The following is an 11885-nucleotide window of genomic DNA, read 5'->3' as shown; positions in this document are numbered from 1 at the left end:
TCGGAAGCCCTTTGGGAGCAATTGTTGGATAAAATAATAGGTTTGGGGATGGGGGAGTTATCATGTCTGAAAGTTTTCCATCCGACCAAATCAACTTTTGAGCATTTTCTGTTCCAAGTCAATCAGTAGGAGTTGAAGTCATCATGCTTTTCTCTTAAATACTCAGCTTCACTTCCTGAAAGATGAAAGTCAAGATAGTGCAAGTCAAAACCCTTCCTTGAATGGTGAGTTGGTGGTGATCCTCAAATTCTGTTGTGCTTTTTTATAACATTTATGTGATGTAAAGTGATTTGTGCATTTCTCTTTCCGAAAATCTCTTTTCAGGATGTCAACACTTTCACGATTACGTTTTAAATGATGTGTGGGGGATAGTCTCAAAACTTAAGGAATTAATTTTTATGTCTGACATCCAACTTTTTGAACTACTCCCATTTGGTGATGTAGCCTGAGGACTCCCCACTGCTCATGCCCTGTAAAATCTTCCCTCTGCCTTCTTCACCAAGACCGCACTGTGTCAACTGTCTGTGCATCTTTATGCAAGAATTTTGCATACTCTTATTTTAAGTTACCTATTGTGAAAGTTGATGGAGCCCTTGGATTTATGAAACTAATGTTCATTGATCTTGACATGTGAATATATATTGTTTTTCAATAGACGTGATGTACAGTGCGGATGTACCACCCCAGACTCCTTATGTGTGAATGTCCGTCTTGTAAAAGTCTTTACTTGACATGTTTTTATGAAAGTTAAATATTTTCATGAGGTGTAATTGTAAATGGTGACATTTTTTGTGCCCATCATGCCTTTGAAAATAAAATTAAAGTCATACCATTCAAATAGATTGACTTGGCTTTTGTGTTCACACTGTGTACAAACATCGGGACTGTTTGGTTGGAATTGATGTTCTTGGCATTGTCAACAAATCAGTATCTGTAGAATGTAATTATCAACACTTCTGTCGCATGTTTGTCCCAAATATCACCTTCTATCCTCGGGTTTCACTCTTGCATCCCTGAGTTTTACTGGTGTCTCCCTGTTTCACTCTTGCACCCCTGAGTTTTACTGGTGTCTCCCTGTTTCACCCCTGAGTTTTACTGGTGTCTCCCTGTTTCACTCTTGCATCCCTGAGTTTTACCGGTGTCTCCCTGTTTCACTCTTGCATCCCTGAGTTTTACTGGTGTCTCCCTGTTTCACTCTTGCATCCCTGAGTTTTACTGGTGTCTCCCTGTTTCACCCCTGAGTTTTACTGGTGTCTCCCTGTTTCACTCTTGCATCCCTGAGTTTTACTGGTGTCTCCCTGTTTCACTCTTGCATCCCTGAGTTTTACTGGTGTCTCCCTGTTTCATCCCTGAGTTTTACTGGTGTCTCCCTGTTTCACCCCTGAGTTTTACTGGTGTCTCCCTGTTTCACTCTTGCACCCCTGAGTTTTACTGGTGTCTCCCTGTTTCACTCTTGCATCCCTGAGTTTTACTGGTGTCTCCCTGTTTGACTTGTGCATGCCGTTGTGATTCAGTTTCACAGTGACTGATAACTGATATTGAAAATTGTAAGAAGATCCTCGAATAACAAAAACATAAATGCTGATCTGTGAAACACATCCCTTTTATCTACTCTGGTGATTCAACTTAAAATAAACTCTTCAAAACCACAATAACATACTCTAATCAAACCAAAATGGTAATAACTGACAAAATATCAAACACTGGTAAATTCTAAAGGTAAATACGAGTATTCCAACTCTCAACAGTTATTTACACAATAAGTTATTTATATTTACAAAGATACAGACAAATCCAACTTGTCATAGATAATTGCACAATGCAGTATTATGGCACATTCTCACACAATCCCACATTCTCACTACTGTCTACGAAACCTTTGCATACATGCCACACAAGATGACAGAGTTACCTCCCTTGTGGCGATCAGCACATGCACATCTTACCACCATACCTGCAGCACAGGTTTTACAAGACAACTGTGAGATGTAAAAAGATTATTTGTGTTGTTGCCCACAATTAAATGCACAAATAAACAAGTAGGTCGTAAAAATAAAATGCCTTTGATGAGATCGATTAAAGAAGAACTTAAACTTGATTGTACATTCACACCAAACAGGTCGGTACGTCCAGATATCTATCCCTCACCCCCCCCCCCCAAAGTTAGGTAAGAAACATTCTTTCTGCATTTTCAGATTTGGAATAAACAACGAGAATGCCTTGTGACATATGTATGACTTAGTTTCATGGTGTATGTTCAGATTTGTGGCATATTTTCAAAAGTCCAGAACCACAATAACAAACCGACAGCATCCCTTGATGCCACAACTAATAATTGAACACTCTGAAACCTACATCTGCATAACAAATATGTTACTGGTAATTGAACATTTAGCTGCAGTCAAGAACACACATAATGGTGGAAAATCCAGAAATATACTGAACAAAAAAAGTTAGGGATCATGAATATTTATTAGGTCTAGGGTTCGATCCCAGTTCGCGTCATACCAAAAGACGTTAAAAGATGGTACTTGTTGTTACCTTGTCTGGCACTCGGCATTAAGGGGCTTAAATAAGGACTGGTCAGCTCAGAGTCAGTCTACTGTGTCTGAGTGGGGTAGGAGTATTTTTATTGACTTGTTTTCTAGTCTCCACTTAAAAAACGTATCCCCCCAAAAGTTCATGATCCTTAACTTCTTTTGTTCAGTAAAGTCCAGAAAACAGTGAATAAAAGAGATGAAAAGTATCCCCCACAGGTTCAGCATGTTATAAATTCTTCAAAGAACAATGTTACAGATCGCAAGACTAAGACATGTTTATATTGAAAACAAATTTTCAAAAGCAAATAAATGCCATAAATTTAAACAATCAAAGCATCAGCACACATCATTCAAAATTAATACATTCAGGCATCGGTAACCTACAAAACCAAGACTTTGATGATAATGCATACATGGTATATGTGTACAATCGTCATCTTAACTGTACAACCACTTAACAGTCAATGTCAAATTGAGTCATTACTTTTTAAACACATCAAACAATCATTAAGTCAAGAACAGACTTCAGTAATATATTTGGCCACAAATTTAGATACAGAAAAAACAACATGAAATGTTGACAAGATCATGTGCAGAATTTAGCATTGTGCAAGATCTTTACATTCCAAATGTTTACTGTATGGTATATATAACATGACAAATAACATGGGTTGTGTTCCTGGGGTACATGCCGATATGGGGGCAACATGTATACTGAACTGTAAAAGAAAAGTCACATCCTGAAAGTTTCTTCGTAAGTCTTGGCATGGCGCTAGTATCGATACAAGAATGTTGGATCCACGTGTTGGGGTGCCGGTTATCAGGATAGGAACAAGGAAATGCAAGTGAATTTTTTTTATTTTCATGGAAAGCATTCAGGGCTTTGTACCATGGTCATATGTTAAGCTGTGACCTATCAAATCCATATTTGTGTCACTTTTTCGTCGTTCACATTAAATTTGGATGCAGACTAATGTCAACAACGCAAGACCCTCAAAACAAGCATTGATATTCAATGGGAAACTTTCATGGAGTATTCTCATGAAGTGACATTTCTTTTGCCATTCAGTATATATTATATGACAATTTTTATTAAAATTAAAAAAATAAATATATTGGGGAAAAAGTTTACGTATTTGATTTTAGGGTAAGAAAAAATCAGCACTTACAGGTGAGGATTGTTCAGTACAAAGTTTTACAAGTGATTTCCTCAAATCTGAAAGGTGCTGGATCAGATGTGTTCAGTATATCCTATTTATATGGCCTTGGACTTATATTTGGTTATGACTGCAAAGGATGTTAGTTTAAGGCCAGCCTAGTTCACTGAAGTTCACAACCAATGCTGATGCCACCATCTTGTGTGTAAACATATACATTACACTGAATATTCCCTATAGCCTTCTCATATAGACTGGTGACTGGCTGTATTCTCACTGCATAACCTTTATCATCATGTTCTTCTTGCATATATTCTGATGAATCTATTTCTGTCAAACAGCCATGTTGGGATTGTCCTCTTTACAAATGCCCAAGAACTTTGAATGCTAACAAATGCCATAAATATTGTTCATATAAAACAAAAAGCAAAATTGAGAAACCTCTTGCAGCTCTAAAATTTCAAAATCTGGACTTGACATCACAAAAAACCCAATTGTTATAAGTTAAGTTAAGAACTGTGGACACATATATTAAACGATTACAGCGTACACTGATTCCAATTCTCTGAAAAGCACAGGCTGAAAAGTTGTACGCTGACAGTCCTTGACAGTGACAGATGGGGTTCAGGATAAAACAATCTTGGGGGGTGATAAGTCTGAATACCTTGCTAGCAGCTCACTTCTTCTTTGAAGATCCCCACCCCCACTTTAAAAACAGAAAACACTGACGCAGGCATATCTTACATTCCCCCCCCCCCCCAAATTAAGGCTGCCGTCCATACCAGGCTTAGCTGAAGCATCGTCTGTATTGCACACACCACTGATTGCACACGTTCATACCTTGAAACATGAAAGTCAAATAAATCTGTAGCCCTCTCTCAAGTTACTATAGTGAGTGAGTGAGTGAGTGAGTGAGTGAGTGAGTGAGTTGTGTTTAATGCCGCTTTGAACAGTGTTCCAGTTATATTCACAGCATAGTTAGCTTTTGGACACACAAGACTTTAATTCCTAAATTTGCAATAAACACAAAGATTCTTGGTCAATATTCCATCAATCTCATACAATGCTGCTTTGGTGTAGTTAGAAAACTAGAGGGTTTGATATGGTTCTGAAATACAAAACCTTTGAAGTAACACCTATTAAATCCTAAGATATTGGTCTTACCACTGCTTTCTTGTTTTGCATATTTTCTTTGCATATTTACTTGGTCAAAATGAAAAATTTAAAAAAAAAGATGACAATGTTTTAGGATTGGTATTAGATTCACCCACACCCACAAAAGAAAACCACCCCCCTGAACAAGAACCCCGACTGATAAAATTTATAATCAGAAAAAAAATCAAATAAAACCTATTTTCTATAAATCTCTTCATTTTCACAAATTTCTTTTTCCAAATTTTGGATGAGTTTCATCTGCATCCAAAGAAAAACACTTTTGTCAGAAGAAGATACACAATTTGGGAGTTCTTCCCAGCTGAAATGATCATCAACTGTAGGGATGTAAGGGAGATTACCCAAGGTGTTGTCAGTCAGCCCATTGCCTTCAGGGAGATGAACGTAGGGATATTGAGGCAGACAGTTTAATCCAGCCAGGGTTTAGTCCATTCTCATTATCTTGTATATGTATCCTAGCAGCAGAAGTTAATGCTACCCCATGGCTACAAACAATTAGAAAAGTATACAAACAATTAAAAAAAGTATACAAACTTTGAAGACCAGTTGCCCTGCATTTTGTTTAAATTTATGAAATGCTGTTAATTGTGATTTTCAAATCACAACCTAGAACAGAAAACCTACTTTACAGGAGTGTTCTAGTCTGTCATATAGACCCTTAAACAAATATATCCAACACAGCCCATGCAAGTCTATAATGTTTGGCATGTCTAGATTACTGCAGTATCTGAAAATGAAGAAAGCTCTGAGCTCCTATTTATTATATTTTATAACCATAATTTAACAACTGTTTTTTTCTGTAAAATATGTTCATTGCAGAGACTAGATGTTAGTCTAAGGGTGTTCCTGTTCCTGAGCTTGTAGAGGCCTGACAGCTTGGCTGATAAAGCTTTCATGGTAATTTCTAACACAGCATGGCATCCAATTTTGTTAAAGACAAGATATTAAATTCTCAGGTGAAATTGGCTAGTCGTGTGAGCAGATTGATAGATATGTAATGTTTCTTCTCACTTCAAGCGGTGCAGTTGACATGTGCTGAGTACTGAGAGGGGTGCAGCTGTGGGTTGCTGATGGCAGGATAGACCCCAGGAAGTAGTGAGGAGAGCACACTATGGGCCAGTAGGTTGTGCAAGGACAAAGTGAGCTTCCTTCAGTCCTGTCAAGTTGATTTTAAGGCCTGTTTGAATTGCTTTACAGCGTTTATGTGGGAACTAAACAAAACCTATGATTTGAAGTGATCTCTAAAATACATGTTAAAGCTTATCCCATTTTCCCATTGACCCACACTAAAGATTGTTTTTTTCTTTACTAAATTAGATAGACTTGTCTCCAAGAAAAAATAGAATTATTATTATATTGTATTTTACTCCAAGTTTATGAAATTTTTGGTCAGTGGATCCATGAACCCAGTCATTAAAAACTCTGCCTGACACAGTCTCCATATTGGAGACAGGGAGAGTTGCGTCCCTTAGCCATGCCAAGAACGTTTAATGATGGGTTCACATTTGCCCTAATTTACTGAAGTGGTAAAACATGATGACTTATGTCAATTTAGTCTTGGCTAACTTGTTAAGCTCATGAACTGACCAGGGCACCCTGTCCAGCAAACCACAGGTAAGAGCCAGGGGATTAGCTGTGCACTACACCATTTAGTTTGTTGTTTTGAGCTGTAGAAGTTTCAGGACATTATCTGTGCCAGGGGATGGCTGTCTTCACTGTCATGTTAGCCACCAGTATCGGCCACAGGACACTGCATGGCAAAATCTCCTGTTGTCATATTGTTCAATGTAGGGCACATATTGATTTCAATCGTTTCTGTGCTTATGATAGAAATACTCCAACAATAATATACATCAGAAAGTGTTATAATTACCACAAATGTCACATGAGTATTACCTATGACTGGAGCCTATAGACAGTGTATGTACAGTGTGATGGCGAGAGACGGAGGAGACCTGGGGCCGTGTCACTGATGTTAGGCTGTGGAGTGAGGGAGCTTTCATCCCGAGTCTACCAACATGACTCCACCCTCTCCAAGTGCTTGTTTATTTTTTCATGACCTTGCTAAAGGATGGAAAATTCAAAAGCAGTGACATCATAAATATTAAAATCAAAACATTAGCAATGCTAAATTCCATAAACTTTGTCTGATAAATAACCCATTCTTATCTCTTAGATTTTGTTTAGTTATATCATAAGTTAACAGGACCGCCTCCGTGGTCCTGTGGTAGAGCGTCCGCCCGGAGAGCGGAAGGTCCAGGGTTCGATCCCGGGCCGCGTCATACAAAAAGACGTTAAAAGATTGTACTTGTTGTTACCCTGTCTGGCGCTCGGCATTAAGGGGCTAAAACAAGGACTGGTCGGCTCGGAGTCAGTATACTGTGTCTGAGTGGGGTATTCATGTTAAACTGCGGCATGGTATCTCAGTGAGCTAGCACTATAAATCGGCATCAGTCCGGACTAGTACAAGCAGCCACACACACACATACACGTGCATGCACGTCGCTATATAAGTGCAATAATCTTGGACGCGACGTTAAACCAAATTTCACCTCACCTCACCTCATAAGTTAACATGATTTGTTTTCATGACATTTCCCTTTGGTGACCATGCCTGATTCTCCCTGGCCCCTCCCACATTGTAATGAATGACAGATCTCAAGTGTATGTCCTATCTCCAGGTCACTCCCCAGTGCAGGGGAGGTTGTGTGGGGGAGGATGTTTTGTCACCCTTCTGCACCACAGATCTCTCCTCCTGTTGGGGTAATTGTTATTGCACTCACGGTCAGCTCAAAGAGTTTGACTCTCTGCATCACTGCACTATGTATTGATAATGTACCTCCAGTCTAGACTTTCCACATTCAGATGTGCATCACCATTCACCCACTGTCCACTGATAATTCTGTGTCTCCACACTGACCATAACATGATATAAACTTGCCTAAATTGAGTCCAATTAAATAATCATATACCATTACCAAAATGTGATGCTAAATATCTAAATATTACCCTAGGAGAAAATTACTTCCATATTTGAATTGCTCTTTGGGGTTCGTCTAGAAATATAATTTATCATCTTAAATGTTATTTTTCAAATTGATCAAATCATTCGGTCTGCCATGTCCCATTTCCTTTTGCCGCTGGTGTAAGTGGGACTTGTCATTTTGTCTGTGCTCAGCATCTGATGTTGGTGTAGACATTGTGGTGTAATCCTCGGAGAGTCCATGTGACAGGGCGGAGTGGTGGGAGCCTCCCTACAGATGCTCCAGTGTCCCATAGGTCAGAGAGTCCATGTGACGGGGCAGAGAGTTTGGAGCCTTCCTACAGATGCTCCAGTGTCCCATAGGTCAGAGAGTCCATGTGACGGGGCAGAGAGTTTGGAGCCTCCCTACAGATGCTCCAGTGTCCCATAGGTCAGAGAGTCCATGTGACAGGGCGGAGTGGTGGGAGCCTCCCTACAGATGCTCCAGTGTCCCATAGGTCAGAGAGTCAATGTGACGGCGGAGTGGTGGGAGCCTCCCTACAGATGCTCCAGTGTCCCATAGGTCAGAGAGTCCATGTGACAGGGCGGAGTGGTGGGAGCCTCCCTACAGATGCTCCAGTGTCCCATAGGTCAGAGAGTCAATGTGACGGCGGAGTGGTGGGAGCCTCCCTACAGATGCTCCAGTGTCCCATAGGTCAGAGAGTCCATGTGACGGGGCAGAGAGTTTGGAGCCTCCCTACAGATGCTCCAGTGTCCCATAGGTCAGAGTGTCCATGTGACGGCGGAGTGGTGGGAGCCTCACTACAGATGCTCCAGTGTCCCATAGGTCAGAGAGTCCATGTTGCAGGGCACGATGCGGTGGAGTGGTGACAGGTTACTGTTCACTTGTTCCAGTGCTGGCCTGGGTTACAGTCCTATGCTTGGTAAGTCAACTGTGTTACAGGCAGTGGCGTTGTGATTATGGTGATGACTTGTCCCAGAGACGTTACAGTTTGTGAAGCCAATAGTGTGTTACAGGTGGTGGAGTGGGAGGTTACAGTGTTCAGTTGTCCCACAGACAGCTTCAGCTGCAGTCCTGTCATCGTTACAGCTGGAGACGCCCCCTGCTGTTGTCATGTTGTAGATCCTGCTAACCACAGAACCAACCCATGGACACCATGAACTGGATGTGTTCCTTCCAGTTAGCCCTGTCCTAATGTCTTGTGACCGTCTTCATAACGCCTTGTACAAATCTTGATTGGCCAGATTCAATCCCTCATATTCATAAAAGCAAACATAAATAGAATTTTCATCTCAGACAAGTTTCAGTCATTCCATAGGACAATTGTTACAACAGAACAGTAGCCAGCAAGCCATCTCACAAAATAGCCAAACTCTTACAGCACTTTACAAACGACAATACCAGTTTACAATTGTCAGAAGTCAAAGCTGAAGTTTCAGATGAAAATAACTGTAACAGAGCTTGTCAATACTAAACAGTGGGATCTGGTTCGTTCTTGTGATTGTAACTTTGTGACCAATCATAAAGTACCCAATTTGCTGAGAGAGTCAGTTATCAATGACTGACATATTCAGTTACTAAGTTAAGTTTTGTAAAAAGTCAGTAAGTCCGATAACGGCGTTCGTCCATTCCCTGGGCACCATCATCCATGTCATACTCCTCCATTGTCGACAGCCGCTGCTTGTAGCCAGGGTGCTTCTTCATCAGTGACCTCTCAACATCCTTCAGCTTCAACAACAAAAGCATCCACAGCATCAATAGTAGCCCACACTATTGCAATAGTAATGCGATGGTAATGAACCAACTTTAAGGCTTGATAATTATGTCAGTCAATGTATTAGAAATGAATATAGTATTGCTGACTATCTCAAAGTCGCCATTTTCCTCATTGTTGCTTCTCAAAACAAGGGAAGTAACTCTAATCTGAACTAATGATAATCCTTGCTAACCAACACAAAGGCATGTTTGGTATCTGCATAATTTATGTTTTATCTATAACTAATGGCAACTATTGAAACTACTGATTTTATGCATACTATCAACAATACTACTGACATTCGGATGTAGTACTATCATACAGCGAACAAATGCAATACATTGATAGTTTGACATATATATCGCAACATCTGACGTATCTTAATAGTCCTTGAAATGATAAACTGACAGCAGACAAAGGCTTGTTAAAGTCAAGCATGATGAGTTACCTCTATCTCTGGCCCCGGCCATGACGGCAGGCCGGGGTGGGTCGGGGACGGCTGTCCAGACTGCGGTGCTGTGGAGAGGGGTCGGACCATCGAGGAGACGGAGGCTGTGGACATTCGGGAGGACATGGACAGCGTGCGACGTCTGAATGGCCGCTGGGGGCGATCAGTGTCCAACTCCTCATCCTGGAAACAAATCTATCACAGTTGGCAATAGGTAATCTCAAAGAATGTTTTCGCATCAGTAGAAAACAAAAAGTAACAATTGAGAGTATCATACCTTTTTCTTTGTTAAGAAAACCCCAACGTTGTAAGTATATCAAGCCCCTGTGAACAGTGCTAAGATGCCTCAGTGTGCCGGGAAGTTCAGCAACTAGCAAGTTTACTACAGGTACCATTAAGTCCAGATACAAACTTACAATGTCGTCGGTCAGCACAACAGCATTCTCATTTTCTGCGGCTCTCTTCTTACGAAGCTCGACCATCATCTCCCGAAACTGCTCCTTCAGATGCTCAATCTTCTTCATGGCGTGAGCCTCATTGTGGGAGAACTTCCGTGCAGAATGCGACTCGAGCTGCAGCTTTAGGTCATGCAGCTCCTGCTGTACTAGCGACATCTGCAGCTGGATCTGCAAGGGGAGATAACTCTGTAGTTCCCTTATTGGGAGAGTGACTCATTGATGCAGGTTGTATAGACATTTACCACTTTGATCAAGTCCATGAAATCAGTGAGAATCTTAGCTTCGGACACAGCTTAATGATTAGCATTTTCTAAAGGACGCAACTCTAATCATATAAGTCCATTGCCTCAGACAACCAGATGCCAGGTAACACCCAATCCCTTCAGTGGTCAGGGTAGTGTGTTATCATCCAGGTATAAGGTTACACCACCCAAGCAGACATTATGAACACCCAATCCTCAGTCAGCTGAGACATGGGCTATTTTCTTGGCTGGAATTGCGCAAATAGCACAAATGAACTTTATAAATGATATATGCACTGTGTGTGTGTGTGTGTGTGTGTGTGCGTGCGTGCGTGCCTGCACACACCTGTTTCATAAAGTATCTCAAAGCAACATGTGCCTACAGTGATCAATAACAACATATATACATCCTTAAACAGACACCTTGTATGGCGATGCCAAGAATTACTGAAATTCTAATCATTTTAAGCTTAGATTTAAGAAGACAGCGATGGTACAGAAATAGTTTCTGACACTCTGTGAGCTAATTTCTACACATAGTGCCCATGTTCAGGGGATCATGAAGTAAAGTTTGTTGTTGGAAGCTATCCAACACCAATATATCCATCTCGGGTTTACAACAGATGCAGCCTCCGCACCGGGGCCGCCTGCATCGTGCTAATACACAGCCAATTAGATACACTTACATATCATCTCAAAACCAATTAGCTGCTCCAGCACACACAGCATCATAGGCCTACCTTGTTCATTCTGGGTTCTATTTCAACACACTTACTTCATCCTTGGTCAAACTTTTTCTATAATTTGTAGACAGCTGTAAAATACTGACATGATTGTACCTTCATTTAGATACAGACGCAGCACTTCTTTTTCATCTGTGATGAACGTCACATTCAAATTACTGCTGTTTGAAAACGTCAAATGTATTTAGGAGAATATGATTACAGGTGGTTAATTTCAAGCTGTATTTTCCTGAAACTTGCTTTATTGTTCTGTTTTCACTTTAGATAATAAACAGGTTGGTAACATCAACATGTCTAACTTTGTATACAAATGAATTTGGAAATATCAATTTAGCCTACAAAGTTTTATAATTTTCCAATATTTTGTATTCATAGCTGCTGACC

At 40.5% G+C, this 11885-nt stretch overlaps 1 protein-coding gene across 3 annotated transcripts in view; it reads right to left on the bottom strand.

Moving 5' to 3' along the window:
- Nucleotides 1–7440: 7440 nt before the first annotated feature.
- LOC139474743 (uncharacterized) overlaps nt 7441–11885 on the bottom strand; it is a 94387-nt gene continuing 89942 nt past the window's right edge. For all 3 annotated transcript variants that reach the window (XM_071257859.1, XM_071257861.1, XM_071257860.1), the window contains exons 4-6: nt 10475–10684; nt 10059–10241; nt 7441–9582 (exon numbers count right to left, since the gene is read on the bottom strand). In XM_071257859.1, coding sequence (XP_071113960.1) covers nt 9454–9582; nt 10059–10241; nt 10475–10684 — 522 coding nt within the window. In that variant the 3' untranslated portion in view covers nt 7441–9453. The remainder of the gene's footprint in view (nt 9583–10058; nt 10242–10474; nt 10685–11885) is intronic.

This window comes from Haliotis cracherodii, unplaced genomic scaffold (genome assembly GCF_022045235.1).
Source record: "Haliotis cracherodii isolate W230 unplaced genomic scaffold, xgHalCrac1.p SCAF_3, whole genome shotgun sequence".
NCBI classification, from domain to species: domain Eukaryota; kingdom Metazoa; phylum Mollusca; class Gastropoda; order Lepetellida; family Haliotidae; genus Haliotis; species Haliotis cracherodii.
Note: the sequence above shows the minus strand (reverse complement) of the source record. Positions and strands in the feature narration are given on the sequence as shown.